The 15,775-nt window shown below is 56.2% G+C and overlaps 1 protein-coding gene across 1 annotated transcript in view; it reads left to right on the forward strand.

Moving 5' to 3' along the window:
- Positions 1–210: 210 nt before the first annotated feature.
- CAMKK1 (calcium/calmodulin dependent protein kinase kinase 1) overlaps positions 211–15,775 on the forward strand; it is a 29,977-nt gene continuing 14,412 nt past the window's right edge. Inside the window, exons 1-9 of the mRNA XM_025280836.3 lie at positions 211–366; positions 8,112–8,513; positions 9,414–9,461; positions 10,222–10,275; positions 10,677–10,728; positions 10,977–11,110; positions 11,536–11,572; positions 12,395–12,416; positions 13,711–13,799. Coding sequence (XP_025136621.3) covers positions 8,154–8,513; positions 9,414–9,461; positions 10,222–10,275; positions 10,677–10,728; positions 10,977–11,110; positions 11,536–11,572; positions 12,395–12,416; positions 13,711–13,799 — 796 coding nt within the window. The 5' untranslated portion in view covers positions 211–366; positions 8,112–8,153. The remainder of the gene's footprint in view (positions 367–8,111; positions 8,514–9,413; positions 9,462–10,221; positions 10,276–10,676; positions 10,729–10,976; positions 11,111–11,535; positions 11,573–12,394; positions 12,417–13,710; positions 13,800–15,775) is intronic.

Below are 15,775 nucleotides of genomic sequence, written 5' to 3' on the forward strand. Positions count from 1 at the left end.
GCCTGGAAGGATTTCGGAGGACCCCAGGTAGCCTGGAGCCAGGCGATGGGGGCGTGACGAGGCCGGTCCCGCCGCAGGGGGAGGTGCCTCTCTGGAGCCACCGCCCGCTGCGGCCCCTCCCCTCCGGGAGCCGGGCGAGAGTCCTGGGCTCTGATTGGGCGACGCCGGAGGGGGGCCGCGTGGCTCCACCAATGAGCGCGCGCCGGGCGCGGCAGCTGGCGGAGGAGCGAGCGCAGCCTGGAGTCGCGGCGCCGCGGGTCTGAGCTCGGTGATCTCGGCCCTGGGAAGGCGGGCGGGGCGGGGTGCGCGCCGCGGGAGCGAGCCTGGCAACCCGCAGGGCCGCGGAGACTGTCGTTGGACGCTGAGGTAGGGGTCGGCTTTGGGGGGTGGGGGATCAAGGGCGGGGGAGCGGGAGGGGACGAACGCCTGATCGTCTGCCCGGAGCCTGTAGGGGAGAGGGATGGTCTGGGAGGTTGCGAAGACAGCCCAGACCTAGTCCATGCGGGGATCCTCCCCCTTCGGTCTGCGGGGCCCAGTCTTTGGGGTGCCTCCGGCCGGAGCCTGCATCTGTCTGCGCCGGCACCCGGGACCCGGGACCGCATCTCCGAGGGCGCTCCGCCGTCTGCGTCCCTTGCCTAGCTCTGATCTGCGGGACCGCGTCCATACCCAGCGCACTACCCCCTCCCCTGCTCTTGGTGGGAGGCCGTGCCTATGAGGAGTGGGCCCAGACTGGGGCACCCACGTGTGGATCTGCGCGGAGCGCTCCGCCCACACGGCCCTCCCCCGAGTCTTCCTGCAGGAGCTGGGGCTGGAGGATGAATGGGACAGATGCAACGCTCTCGTGGCTTCGGCTGCGCTGCGCAGTCCTCCTGGCTGGGGCGGGGGCGGAGGGGGGCGGCGGAGGTGGAGGCTGCGGTGGCTGCGGCCTGACAGGCGCAGAACTGGTAGCTCGGAGGGTGCACACGTGCTCGAGGACCTGTGTGTGGTGTTTGGAGGCGGGTGTGCGTGTGTCACGTGGGCATAGGAGTGTGCCTCTGTGTGTGAGGGGGGTGCATTTACTGGATGGAGTGGTGTGTGAGGGCGGGTCACGCGGACATGGGCGTGCGCCTGCTCCGGGAGTGGTGTGTGTATGTGTGTCTTCGGGGTACAGGAGTGTGTAGAGAAGGCTATGTCCCAGGTCACAGGACTATGTCTCGGTGGGCACACATGGGATTTATATCTGCCACGGGGGTGGGGAGTCTGCAGGAGCAAACAGCTTATGTCCTTGAGGATGCACTGGTCGCCCCCACATCCCTCACTTTTCCCTCTAGAGCATACAGATGGAGCACCCACCGAGTGCCAGACTGTATCCTAGGCCCACAGACTCTGGGGACCCCTGCCTCTTCCTTGACCTGTTAGCCCTAGTCCCCACAGAGGGCAGAGGGATCTTTTTTTTTTAATCTCATCCAAAGCAGTCACTCCCCTACTCAGACCCTTCCTTTGGCTTTTGAGATTTCCTGGTCTCTGTCCAAAAAGATCCCCAAGGCCAAGCCCTGAGTCCCAGCCAGGAAGTGGCTGTCTGTCATGCACAGTGTGACCTTCCATCACCTCCTCTGAAACTCTTACTCAGCGATCAGGAGCTTAAATGCCACCTCCTCCAGGAAGCCATCCCTGAGACCAAGCACAGTGAATGACTGTGCCTTCTCATCAAGGTGGAACTCTGCTTGCCATCAGGTACCTCTCACACATGGACACCACACTCCAAGGACATCGGGTTCCTTGCTGTTCCTCAGATAGCATGATCACCGTCTTATCTGGACGCATTGGGTCTTAGTTCTGACACATGGAATCTTTGTTTGAGTCATGTGGGATCTTTCCTTGCAGGATCTTCGGCTCATGGACTCTATTTGTGGTACGTGGTCTTAGTTGCTCAGCAGCATGTGGGATCTTGGTTCCCTGACCAGGGATGGAACCCATGTCCCCTGCATTGCAAGGTGGATTCTTAACCACTGGACCACCAGGGAAGTTCCTGGGCCTCACTCTTGATTCCCCTCAGACAATTGTAATTTTTTTCTCCACAGCATGTACCACTTGACATGCCATCTATTAATTCCCAGCTTTCTTGTTTGTTGCTTCTTGTCCCACTAGAAATTAAACTTCATTGAAGCAGGGACTTTGTCTTTTTGGTTTGGTGCTTTATCTCCTGGCACCTAACACCGTGCCTGGGCACATACAGCAAGTGCTCAGTTGAGTTTTTTTCACATGAATGAATGGCTCTGGGTTCCCTGGCTGCTTCCCAGCCTCTGAGCCCCAGTCTCCTTGCTGCTCAGAGCAAGGTCTCCTGCTCTTCTGTCCTTCAGATTCCGAGATCCTGGAAGGCCACTGGAAGAACTGAGACCAAATTAACTTGCATGTTAGCAATATCCCCTCTAGGAAGTGGTATGGAGGATGGGGTGGGGTGGGTTTGAGGTGTGAGCCTGGGGCTGGGTGGCATGTATGGAGGTAATAGTGGGGAAGGAAAGTGGAGGGCTGGATCTGGACTTTTTAAGGAGTTAAGTTTGGTGACCTCACCCAGCTGTGGGGAGATCAGGGAGGAGATGTCTGAATTGTCCTCCAGCAGCCAAGGAGAGGGAGGTGTGTTCCTGGCAGAAGGCACAGCCTGTCTGAAGGGCTGGCAGCACAAGAGAGTCTGCAGTTTGGGACTTGCGGCCAGAATGGAGAGTAAGGGGGGTAAGGTTCAGGGGTTAAGGATGGGCAAAAGGGAAACGATGGGTGATAAGGAGGGCTGCCAGGCTTCTGGCCTGGGAGAACTGGGAGGATGGTGGCACTCATCTCTGAGATGGGGACAGAGGAGGAAGAGCAGACTCGAGGGAAATGCTGAGCTGAATTGGAACCGAGCTGCCGGGGAGCACCGAGGGGAGGAGGCAGCTGGCTGGAAGGAGTTGGGCTGGAGGCATGGACCTGGTTTGGAGGATGAGGAGGGGCAGAGAGAGGAGGGAGGACCTGGAGGACATCAGCAGGAGCCACTGAGGATGTGCTAAGGGCTGCTGGACTGATTAGGCGCAGAGCCCACCTCCGTGGCTGGGGCCTCCCTGGGGATGGTGGGGGGCGTTGTCACAGCAGGCATCCTCCAGCATGACTTGGCACCAGACGCCTGGGCCTCCCCCGAGGGGACTGAGTCATCCCAGGCGGAGGCGGGAGCCGCGGAGGCCACCCGTTGCCAGGGCCATCCAGACACTTGTCAGGAGCATAAACACAGCTCCTGTGAGGCAGCCTAGGGATACCAAGGCCACCTTCTATGTCTGGTCCCAGGGGACCAGACCACCTCCTTACAGCTTTCCCTTCTGGCCTGTCTCCTGGCAACCAGGGCCATGTCTTGTCTTGCCTAGATGGTAGCTGGGCCCCTGCTCAACCTGGCCCTGAGATTCCCAGCGGCCTTCCAGAATTCAGGGCGAGGTCTGAAGACATTCATCTCAGGTGGGGCTGCTTGAACCAGTGTGGGTGAGAGCAAGATAGGCCTGCTCTGTCCTCTTCTGGGCCTCCTCGGAGGGACCAAGGTGATGAGGTTCATCTTGAAGAGGAGACCTGGTCCTGTGGGGTCTGGAGCCAGGGTCTTCATCCCCTGTGTGCTATGGGCTAAGTCCCTTCAGTCATGCTTGACTCTTTGCGACTCCATGGACTGTAGCCCACCAGGGTCCTCTGTCCATGGCTTTTCCCAGGGAAGAATACTGGAGTGCATTGCCATTCCCTCCTCCAGGGGATCTTCCTGACCCAGGGATCGAATCCAAGTCTCTTGTGTCTCCTGCATTGGCAACCAGGAGGGCCTCCTGGGAAGCCCCCTGCATCCCTTAGGAGCAGCCAGATACCTGGGAATGAGGTGGGGATGAGGGACATAGCCTGGAAGGAGAAGTCTGAGCTGGGTAATGTGCCAGGCCATCCTGGAGCCAGGGGTAGATATGGGGCTATACTTTGTGGGCTTTTTTGTTTGTTTTTGTTAAGAGTAACTTTTTTTTTCTTTTTCGTCTGCACTGGGTCATTGTTGCTACATGTGAGCTTTCTCTAGTCGCAGCGAGCAGGGGCTACTCCCTAGTTGTGTGCATGGGCTTCTCTTGTTGCAAGAGCACAGGCGTGCGGGCTTCAGTAGTTGTGGCACACAGGCTTAGTTGCCTTGAGGCATGTGGCATCTTCCTGGATCAGGGATCAAACCTGCGTCCCCTGCATTGGCAGGCAGATTCTCAACCACTGGACCACCAGGGAAGTCCTTGAGGCTGCTTTTTGTATGCACAACAAGGCTCTCTCTCTCGGTGGTTGTGACAGACGTATCCTAGCCCCACATCACTCAGACACAATCTGCTTCAACGTCCATAGTCTCATTCACTTCCTCCCATAGCCCTGGGAGATGGCAGGATGGGGGCTATCTATGCTATTCACATAGCATACTGAGGCTCCAAAAGTTCAATGATGTGTCCAGGGCAACATAGCCCCAGTCTGGGAGGACAGCTGGGGGTCGCGCTTCTCAGTGAGGAAGGGCCTGAGCCTGGCCATTCTCACCTGCAGGACCAAGCTGGTCCCTAGGAGGCTCCCCATGCCTGTAGAAGTCCTTGCTCTGCCCTGGGCCTGGCTGCCAGCCTGTCTGTCCTTCTTTTTGCCCATGTGGCTCCTAGCTAGCCGCCAAGTCAGTTTCTATACAGTGTCTACAGAGGCTTCAGCTTGGGGATGGCCTTGAGAAACGCCCTGGGTGAGCTTCCAGAGAGGGGTGGGTCCTACCCAAGACATACAGCCCAGCCCAGCAGGCAGCCCCGGGCTGGTGGACAGGTGACTGTGTGGGAACGTGGGAGGTTCCAACTTGACTTTCTGAGATCAGGTTCCCATGGCACCCAGCGGGTGCAGGGCCCACCCCTCCCCCAATCCTGGGGCACAGGTACACAAAGACCTCAAGACACACAACGCACATGAACAAGCTTAACCACCGAATGTAGACCACAGCCGTAGATTTTTGTTTCCGGGCAGATGGGCTCCTGTGTGCAGAACCCCCTCCCCCCACACACACTGTCACCCAGAGCTGACAGCCCTGCTCGCCCATATTCTCTCACTTGACACACACCCTCACACACAGGGTGCCAGGCCCTGTCGCCTGGACACAGGCAGGAACCGGGGGCCTCCCCGGGGCACCTCCTGCATAGCCGTGCTTAGTCACCTGAATCTGATCCAGGCGGGAGGGAGTGTGGAGGGCCTGACGTCAGCTCTCACAGCTGCCTCTGCCGCCCGCGCCTCCATCTGGGCCACCGCGTGTCCCAGGCAATCACAACAACAGCAACACAGCAACTCAGTTTTACGGGGCTCCGTCAGGGGCAGGCCCGCTTCTGAGCCTGGTAAGGGCGTTCCTTCCTTTACTCCTCCCAGCCACCTGGGCAGTGATACTGCTGCTAACCCCATTCTGCAGATGGGGAAAACCCAGGCACAGAGGTCAGTCACCTGCCCGTGGATGGGCACACCACCAGGAAGGGGCATTGTCCTGGCAGCCTGGCTTCAGAGCCTGGGTCCTAAACCAGGGAACAGGGCCCCAGAGTGGAGCAGGAAGGGTCTGCCCTGACCTGACGTGTGACCCCAGACCCACCCCTGTCCCTTGCTGGGCCCTACTTTCCTCATCTGAGAAAAAAAGGGTGACAGTCTCAGGGAAAATCATATGCAAATTTGTTGGGCTCGGCGGCCTGTGACCTCTGCCTGTGATGGTTCTCAGTCCCCTGGGTTCCTGCTGGGGACCAGAGGACCAGAGTTCCAGACACTGCCATCCGTTCCCTGCTGTGGGCTGGGGTCTTAAGCTCCCTGGGGTTCCCTCTCTCCTCTCTGCTTTCCCATCTGTGTAATGGGGCCAGGACTGTAATGATCACTATGGCAAATATTTATTGAACGCCTATGATGCCTCAGGTACTGCTGCAGAGGCTAGTGGTCTTATGGAGACGAGGCAGACAAGAACCTTAATCTGTGGAGTTTATGTGGGAGAAAAAGAACTTACAGAGTGAGGGGGAAGGGCGGCAGGGTGGGCCAGGCTTGGAGGGTTCCTTTTAGCCCTGGCTTCTTCCTTCTTGAAACCATCTGGTTCCTAAAGCCTTTCTGATGCTCTAATCCCATTCCATCTCCTCCAGGAAGGCCTCCATGATGCTCCAGCCCTACTCACTTCCTCACCTACTTCAGAGAAGCCTTCCCAATGTTTTAGTCTATTTGCCACTCTAACCTCCTCCAGGGAGGCCTCCCCGATGCTCACAATCCCCTCACTCCTTTAGGTCCAGCGTCTGTATCTTTTCCTGTTGCCAGTCTAGATCCCCTTCCCTCTTCCTTTCTGCATGCCAACATCAGCTCCACCAAGCTACCACTCATTCAATACTTTGGGTGTCAGACACAGGGGGTCTGGACCATGCCCTTACCCACAATCCATTTCCAAGTCTTGTAGGCTTGGGAATCTGGGAAGGTCCTGCATCTGTAGTACAGATGGGAAGACTGAGGCTCAGAGCTGGGAAGGAGCTGCCCTAGGTAGGTTGGCAGGCAGGACTGGAACCCAGCCCAGGCTCCTCTGTAGCCAGTGGACTCCAGCGAGCCCAGCCTCCTTGACATCTGTCAAAGTAAGGTGATGGGGGAATAGGGAGTGAGATAAAGACCATGTTCTCGAAATTGTTTTGTGGTGACAGTGTAAGTTACCACCAGACAGGAAGGGCAGAGGGTCAGGAGTCCACTTACTTCCTTTTCCGGAGAAGATACTGAGTCTGGTCCAGGAACGGGGAGGGGCACTGCGTGGGGTGGGGCCTGTGCTCAGCCCTGGGCAGAAATGGAGTCCCAGCCTGCGTATCCAGGTTCAGCCCGGGGTCAGGGTTCAGCCCAGGGATGTAGTTGAATGTGAGGGCTGGGACTGGACAACGGAGGTTGGTTTGGGGTTCAAGCTGGAGAGATCTGGGGCCTTGCTGGGGGCTCAGACTGCAGTAGGACCAGGGTGCAAGGCCAGGCCAGGGGAGCATCTCAACCTGAACAGATGAGGTGATCATTTTGGCCACATGAATAAACTGGAAGGGAAAACCAGGAGAAATAAGTGTAGTGAAGTCTCTCTTCACCGTCATCAGAGCAGTAGCCCCTTCCTCTAACAGAGCCTGTCCTGGGCTGCAGGCTCTGCTGGGGCAGGGAAGGGAGCGATGGGAGACTTGCCCTGGGGCCCTGGAGAGGCCTCTCTGGAGAAGGTGCCAGGGTGGGAGAGGCTGGAGCCCCAGGGAAGTCTTCCTGGAAGCAGCAACAGGGATGGAGGGGGGGACCTGAAGCATCAGGAGCTCAGCTCAGCTTCAGGCAGCGCAGCGGTGGCGGCAGCAGCCTTGGAATGCTCTGCTGTCAAGGGGTGGAGCTGTGAGTCACTGGGCTGTCTGCTGGATGGGGGCCCGAGCTGACCCTGGGTTCTGTTTCTGCCAGTGCCGCGAGGCCTCCAGTTCTGCCCGTGTCTGTCTGTTCTGACTCCAGAATATCAAATTCTCTCTGCTTCCCTGTGAAGCCAGCAAGGCTGATGTGCCTGTTTTACAGATGGGAATACTGAGGTCTAGAGGGCTGGTGTGCAGCAGAGCCAGATGAGTTCCTGGAATTCCTTTTTTTAAAGAAACCTGCATGTATTTTAGGCTGTGCTGGGCCTTCATGGCTGCGCCGGCTATCGTCTGGTGGCAGCGCGCAGGCTTCTCACTGTGGTGGCGTCTCTTGTAGAGCACGGGCTCTAGGGCCCTGGGCGTCAGCAGTTGCGGCACGTGGGCTCAGTAGCTGCTGTTTCTGGGTTCTAGAGCTCAGGCTCAACTTCAGTAGTTGTGGCGCATGGGCTTAGTTGCTCCACGGTATGTGGGATCCTCCCAGATCAGGGATCGAACCCCTGTCTCCTGCATTGGCAGGTGGATTCTTTTCCACTGAGCCATCAGGGAAGCCCCCTGGCATTCCTTTAGTGAGGAGGGAGACCTCAGTTTGGATGCTGGTGACCCAGGCAGAGGGAACAAGCAGGGCAAAGGCATGGAGGTGGGACTCGCAATTTGTGGCTACGGTGGGGGTGGGGCCTGGGAACCTGACCTCCTTGCTCAGTGGCCAGGACTGGAGCCTTCTCTGCCCTCTTTTCTCAGGCTCCCCATAAGGCTGCACTGAGGACCCCCTTGACTGTGGCAATGGAGGGGGGCCCGGCGGTCTGCTGCCAGGACCCTCGGGCTGAGTTGGTGGAGCGAGTGGCAGCCATTGATGTGACCCACTTGGAGGAGACGGATGGCAGGCCGGAGCCTCCCAGGAACTGTGTGGACCCTCCGTCACGGACCAGAGCAGCCTCCCTGATCCCCAGCGGTCCTTCAAGACACCCTGCAGTCCGGCCCAGCCTCTCAACAAGGAAGTTCTCCCTGCAGGAACGGCCAGCGGGGAGCTGCCTGGAGGCCCAGGCTGGGCCTTACGCCACGGGGCCTGCCAGTCACATCTCCCCGCGGGCCTGGCGCAGGCCCACCATTGAGTCCCACCACGTGGCTATCTCGGACGCAAAGGTTGGTGGAGCAGAGCTGGGGGTGCCCATGCGCTTCTCAGCAGTCCTCAGTGAAGACCCTTTGCGACGCTTTGCTCCTACCCCTGCCACACAGCTGTCCAGACGTTGGTTTGCATACCCCCGGAGCTGAGGAACTCACTACCTATGTGGCCTCTTCCCACCCAGGGGAGCTCCATCTGAGCCAGTTGCTGCCTCCTATAAGTCCCACCATTCCCACTCCCAGTCTAAGCCTAGGAAATAGATCCCTCCCTTATTCCCCAAGAAGTCCGTTTCGAGATTTGAAGATAGACAGTGTGTTCTCCTGTCCCCCAAGTCTTCCCCAGCTTGAGTCCCCCACTTTAATCCTGCCTCATAGAGTCTGCTGTGACTCAGAAACTGCCAGCGTGCTACCAGCCTCTGGGCTCCCACTGGCTCTGTCTTTGCCTCTTAGATCTAAAGTGAACCTGAGTACCGAGAAATCTACAGATTTTAGAAGCTGAGGTTTTTATGCCTGAGCCAGGGCTCTGGTCTCCGGTCCCAAGGTTGTCCTCATTTTTCTTGTCTACACAGTCTCCTCATTCAGCTTCTTCTAGAAATACTTGCTCGTGGGTTTCTTACATCAGGGTCTCCCAGCCCCCAGTATCCAGGTGGAAATGAGTGCATTTTCCCACCACTTCTCAGGGAGCAAAGCATAGGCAAGGTTCACCATTCACATTTTTAAACATTATCCAAGACTTCTTGTCACTTTCAGTATCGCTTTTGGTGTTGGCGCCACCTCACTTCCCCATCTAAACTTGAAATGTTGACGAGGCCCAGGGCTGGGGGTGAGGGGCCTGGGGCCAGGATTGGGCCCTGGAAGTGCACGTGGAGTGCTGCTTCTGGATCAAGCTCTACCTGATGGCCCCTTTCTTTCCCCCACCAGGACTGCGTACAGCTGAACCAGTACAAGCTGCAGAGTGAGATTGGCAAGGTAGGCCTGGGGGCAGGCCAAGAGCAGGGGGAACTTATCTTGGGGGTTTGTGGAGCCAGCCTGTCTGGATCCTCCACAACCCCCTCTCCTCCTCTGGGAATGTGAGGCTGAGCCAAGAAGGTCCTACCCTGGATGTGAGGGAAGTTTTTTCCTCTACAGGGGATGGGAAATAATTCTTGATTCCTGACTCCCTGGAGTTTTATATGTTTATTTATTTATTGACTGTCCTGGGTCTTCCTTGCTGCATGGGCTTTCTCTAGTCGCGTTGAGCAGGGGCTACTCTTTGTTGCAGGGCATGGGTTTCTCATTGCGGTGGCTTTTCTTGATATCAAGCATGGATCTAGGCTCATGGGCTTCAGTAGCTGCGGCTCACAGGCTCCAGAGTGTGGGCCCAGTAGTTGCGGTGCCTGGTTTTAGTTGCCCCATGGCATGTGAAATCTTCCTAGACCAAGGATTGAACCCTTCCCCTGCATTGGCAGGTAGATTCTTAACCAGCAAACCACTGGGGAATTCTCCCCAGATTTTTTGATGGATGGGACTGGGGAAGGTATAGAGCTGTGCTGAGCCCAGCAGGGGCAGTGACCAGGGCATGGAGTCCTCTCCTTGCCTGCCTGAAATTTATGCCCACTGGAGGCCAGGATGGAGATGGGATGTGGGAGGAGATGGGGTGCAGGAGCAGCTCAGGCTCCCCTTCTCCTCTCCCCCTAGTCCTGGGGGAGGCTGCCCTGTCCAGCAGGGGCTGACCTCTGCCTCTTTGCAGGGTGCCTACGGCGTGGTTAGGCTGGCCTACAACGAAAGTGAAGACAGGCACTATGTAAGTCTGGGGAAGGGAGGGAGGTGTCGCCTACACTGGGCCCTGGAAGACTTGGGGGTGGGCAGAAGCTGTGCCAAGACGGTGGACAAGGCTGCCTGTGAAGGGAGTAATCTCCCTGTCCCTAGCGGAATGCAAAGGGAATGAGCTTCTTGACCCTGGGAATATGCAAGCAGAGGCTGGATGCCTCCGAGGGGAGAGCTCCAGAAAGGGTTGTTATGGGAAACAAGGGTAAGGCCTAAGGTTCAGTCATGGCCACCTCCTAACTCAGTGTAACTGCCGCCAGTCCACACGCTCAGTGCCACGTGCCCATGAGCCTTTCTGGACCTCAGTTCATATGTAACCAGCCTGTTCTAGTTCCTGGTGGCTCCACGTAAGTGACATCTCTGCCCCTCCCTCCTCAGGCCATGAAAGTTCTTTCCAAGAAGAAGTTACTGAAGCAGTACGGCTTCCCACGTGCGTATCTGTCTGGTCCTGTGCATGGGAGCTCCTGGCCTGGGGGTGGAGGAGGAGACCTCGGAGGCTAGTTTTGTTAGGACTGGGGGTGGACAGGGAGAGAGTGAGCAAAGGCCTGGTGGTGGGACTGTGCTTGGTGGGTTGAGGCCAAGGCCAAGGTCTTGCAAGATTCTTGCTTGAGGCTGGTTGCAGGGCTGTGATGAGGCCCAGCCTCCTGTGACAGGCTGGACTCCTGTTCCTGGTCACAGGTAGGCCTCCCCCCAGAGGGTCCCAGGCTGCGCAGGGAGGCCCAGCCAAGCAGCTGCTGCCCCTGGAGCGGGTGTACCAAGAGATTGCCATCCTGAAGAAGCTGGACCACGTGAATGTGGTCAAGCTGATAGAGGTAGGTGGCGAGCCAGTGAGGCCTATGGAGTAGCCCTTGGTGCAGGGGGCACCTGGCATGGACCCAGGGATTTTGCCAAGGGGGGTGTGCCAAGGGCAGGGCCAGAACTGGGATAGGGTTGGCCAGGGGCCTTCTGGGGTCAGGTGAGGCTGCTCTGGAATGTTCTCAGGTTCTCATGGAGGGGGAAGAGCTGCTCCAGAGGTAAGAAGTGAGCCCCACGGCAGAAGGGGAGAGGGACAGGGTGCCATGTGGTGGACCAGGGTCAGGGGCCAGTGGTTTCTGAGGCCTCATCAGCCTCGTGCTGGCACAGTTCCTGCTCCATCATCTGGGGTGGTTGCAGAGCACACGGTGGGTGCTGGGGCTGGCAAGCACCCCTACCCCAAGCCTCCCCAAGTCCCACCCCGATGTCTGCTCCTTCTCACCAGGTCTTGGATGACCCAGCTGAGGACAATCTCTATTTGGGTGAGTGACCCAGCTCATCCTCAAAGTAGCTTACCCGGGTGGGTCCAAAGGCTCCCCAGGGACACACTTGACCTTCAGATGGGCCTTGTGAAATGCACTGACCTCCTGGGGACAGGGAGGAAAGACATGTTCTCAAGCTCCAGATTCTCTCCCCAGCCCTGCTGAGCCAGACTCAGGATATCCGATTAGAGTCAACCAGTGTTCCCAAACCCCACGCCACTGATCGGAGAGACAGTGGATCAGGCAGATACAAGAAGTAGGGTATGTGATGTGGGTTCCCAGGCCCTATCTGATAACTCTGTGCCTCAGTTTCCTCACCTGTAAAATGGGGATAGTAATGGTATCTACATCATAGGGTTGATGTGAGAAGTAAATGAGTTATTACATGCAAGACACATTAGCTATTATTGTTAGTAATAGTAATACTGATGCTGTTACTTAAGTCCCTGGTGCTTGATTCAGGGTTGGGCTTAGAGGCTTTCAGGGAATGGGCCAGAAGGAACACAGGCTTAGGAGTTAGAGGCCAAGGCTTTAGCCTCCACTCCCTCTCATACCTGCCCCTTCTCTGAGACTCAGTTTCCCCTGTTAAAGGGGTTCATGATGATGCTCCTCACTCGGCACCTAAAGTTCCAGTGAGGCCAGTTCATAGTAGACCCATTCTCAGCCATTTATCTTCTCTGATACCCTGGGACCCCTCTCCTGTCTCTCCCTGGATGCCTGCCCCCTCTCCCACCCTCCAGAAGGGGCAGAGATCTTGGCATCAGCTGTGTTTTCAGGCTGGCTGCAACTTACCTACTCTTATTTTCTTCTCTTTTCTTTCAGTGTTTGACCTCCTGAGAAAGGGGTGAGTTCCCCATTGCGTTCAGGCAGGACAGGTCTTCCTTTCCTTCCCTGTATCCCTAATCCTAGGGTCAGCTACTCTAGTGAAAGAAAGAGGCCCAGGCTCTGTCCTTAGGGAGCTGTGGTCTGGGTTCAGGGGGTGTGGTGGGGGAAATGGGTGGAAAACGAGAGACCAAGAGGGTGATTCTTTGAAGGCTGGTGGGGTCAGTGAGGCTGGAATAGTCAGGGAGGCCTCAGGAAGAGGGGCTGGATTTCCAGCCAGGCCTTGAAGAACTGGAAGAAGATTTTGATGCCGGAGTGAGAGAAGAAAGGAAAAGTATAGAGATGAAACTCAACTCTCACCTGTATTCAAATCACAAAAGAGTTCTTTCAGTTTTACACGTTTTGTGAGTTAGGTAGCTGGGACTCCATTCACTCCCTTTTACAAGAGGGGAAGCTGAGGTTCAGAGAGGGTAAATGGCTTGCCCAAAGTCACACAGCAAGTCGCTGATGAAATCTAGGGTTCTAACTCATGTCTGCCTTGTCTAACCTTCTCAGGGTATGTGCAGAGCAGCAGACATGGAGTAGTGGGTGCAGGGCTGGGTGGACTGGGCTCCTTAACCACTAAGGTCTTGAATACAGGCTGTGACTTGTCTCTCTGTCTGGGAGGCGCTAAAGACCAGTTCTGGGAAGAGGCAGGGAATGTGTCCTTTAAGACTCAGGGGCTTTCAGCATTTTTGATCTCTGTTCCAAGTAAGAAATAAAGTTTTACATTGCCATTCATATCTGTAATTGAGACCAAAGTTTTCTAAAACAGTATATATCCTTATTACATGTGATATACTCTAGTATATAGGACTTTATCAGAAAAAAAAGAAAAAGCAGTAGCCACCCACTAAATTGAGTTCATGACCTTCTTGGTCCTGGACCTATAGTTTGAAAAACACAGCTGTAAATGGAATCTTTGCAACTGTCTGATTGTTGATAATTAAATACTTAGAAGAAGACATACCGAGCCAATCAGAAGTAAGATAAAGATAATTTGAAATTGTAACGATTGAAAAGGGATATTTGCATCTATGTGTATTTTCAAATTTTCTTTATATGAGAGAAAAAGCTACTGTGTTCCAGGGACCCATCGAGCTTAGAGGGCTCCTGAAAGGTCCCAGGGAGTTTGTAGGGCCCAGTGAAGGGGAACCTGCCATCTGCCTTTGCTCATCCTAATTCCAGCTAAACACGATCCCACCCCCTCCACCCCCACCCCCGCCCCACCCCACCCCCCCCCCCCCCCGCCAAACCCCGCCTCGCCCTCCCGACAGGCCCGTCATGGAAGTACCCTGCGACAAGCCCTTCCCCGAGGAGCAAGCTCGCCTCTACCTGAGGGACATCATCCTGGGCCTTGAGTACTGTGAGTGAGGGGCTGCCTGCCCCCCTGGGCTGGGGACCCGAGAGGGGGATACGAGAAGGGTTGGAGCCCAGGCTGAGCCGGCTCTGAGCCGTTGCTGTCAGTCAGTGTCGATCTGCCAATCATCTTTAGCTGGGGGCGGGTCAATGGGCCTGTGGGCGGGGCCGAAACGTCCTGAACAGGTAGGGTAGCGGCAGATTTCACTGGGCATGCGCCAAGTCCTCCTGGGAGCCTGCTTATTATCGCATAGGTGGATGTTCTTCCTGTATCTCAAGCTTAGCCTCTCACAGGGCATCAAGAGCTGTGGGAAGGAGTTTGTGTCCAGCTGGTCGAGGAAGAGTCAGTCCTGGCATGGAACCGGTGGGTGGCAGCAGAGTGGGTTTATTGTGAGGCGCCCTAAGGTGATAGAGAGCTCAGCCTCCAGGTTGAGCATCACCTCCAGGCTCAGCATCACCTCCTCTCCAGGTGATGTTAGCTTAGCCTCTGTCTGGAGTTCATTTATTCATTCATATGTCCATTTATGGGTACCTAGTAAGTGCCAGTTGGGGGCATGTAGATATCAAAGACCCAGAAGAGATCTCAAGGATCTCGCAGCCTAGTGGGAGAGACAGGAACCTAAGCAGTGCTTGCCAAGGCTGGGGAGGCACAGGAGCTGTCAGAGAACTGAGGGACCAAGGGAGGCTTCCTAGAGGAGACCACTTATAAGCAGGGTTCTGAAGGGTGAATAGGAGTTCACTGGCCAGTTTGAGGCATGGTGGGAGGGTGTACCATATGGCAGCAGCATAGAGGGGAGTAGGCATGTACCATCTGAGAAGGGGGAGTTCAGTTTGGTTGAGTCTAATCAAGGAGCCAGGGATGGGGAAAGATGATGCTGGAAGCAACTGTCCAGGCCACACCTTGAGGGCTGGGAATGTCTCTGCAAAGGACTTTCATGATTTCATCCTGTCAGCCTTGTGAGACCCAGAGGGCTTCGAGCAAGGGAGAGGAGTGATCGGATTTGTGTCTTAGAAAGCTCTGTCTGGCAGCTGTGTGGCGCCTGGATGGAGGGCAAGAGGCGGCCAACTGGTTAGGGAGGAGGCTGGTTTTGCAGCCCAAGTGACAGATGGTGAGTCCTGGATTAGGGCTGCGGCAGTGGGGAGCAGATGTGAAGGAGGTGGGGTGGCCAGGACTGGGTGACTCCTGGTCATAGGGAGAAGGGAGCCTGCACACACCTAGGGTCCTGGCCTGTTTTGGGGAGTGGGATACATCCCCCCTCTGAAACCTCAGCTTGGTTTATCAGAAGCATCTTCTCTCCCTAGGGGACCAGGTGAGGGCCAGCTGAGGTTTGACCTGCAGCAAGTGTCTATCTCATTTGAGCCACTCCAGTGCCTTCATGTTAATGCTGTCTTTGTACATATGGAGAAACTGAGGCACAGAGAAAGAGGGCTTTGCAGAAAGTCCCTACAAGGGCCTAGAGGTGTGAGAGGAGGGCATTTCAGCCTGGTGTGGTTGCGGCAGACATAACCCTACACCAGCTTGGCTTCCACCCACTTCCTGTCCTGGGCCTGTTGTCTCTCATCCTCTCTCTGCAAAAAAAAAAAAAAAAAGCCAAGCTGATCCCATCTGACTCTTGGGTAAAGCCTCATCAAGACCTAGCTAATCACGGTCGACGAAGGGCTTTCTGGAGTGGATAGGACAGCACCAGGGGCTGGACAGGCAGACAAATGGAGACGGTGGGTGCTGGAGGCCCATCTTGTGATTCTGTGCCTGAGAAGGGGGAGTTGAGGCCCCCGGTGCTCTGGGAGGCTCAGGTCTGACTCTCGCAGACGGGGCGAGTGCAGCCATGCAGGTAGGAGAAGCAGTCGGGTCTGGAATATATCTGAGAGGTCCACCTCGTAGGACTTGCTGATGAACTGGATGTGAGATTTGACAGAAAGAGGGGTTTTTGGCTGAGCAACTGGTATTATGGCCATTAACCAAATGGGAAGGACTAGACAAGG

This window comes from Bubalus bubalis, chromosome 3 (genome assembly GCF_019923935.1).
Source record: "Bubalus bubalis isolate 160015118507 breed Murrah chromosome 3, NDDB_SH_1, whole genome shotgun sequence".
NCBI classification, from domain to species: domain Eukaryota; kingdom Metazoa; phylum Chordata; class Mammalia; order Artiodactyla; family Bovidae; genus Bubalus; species Bubalus bubalis.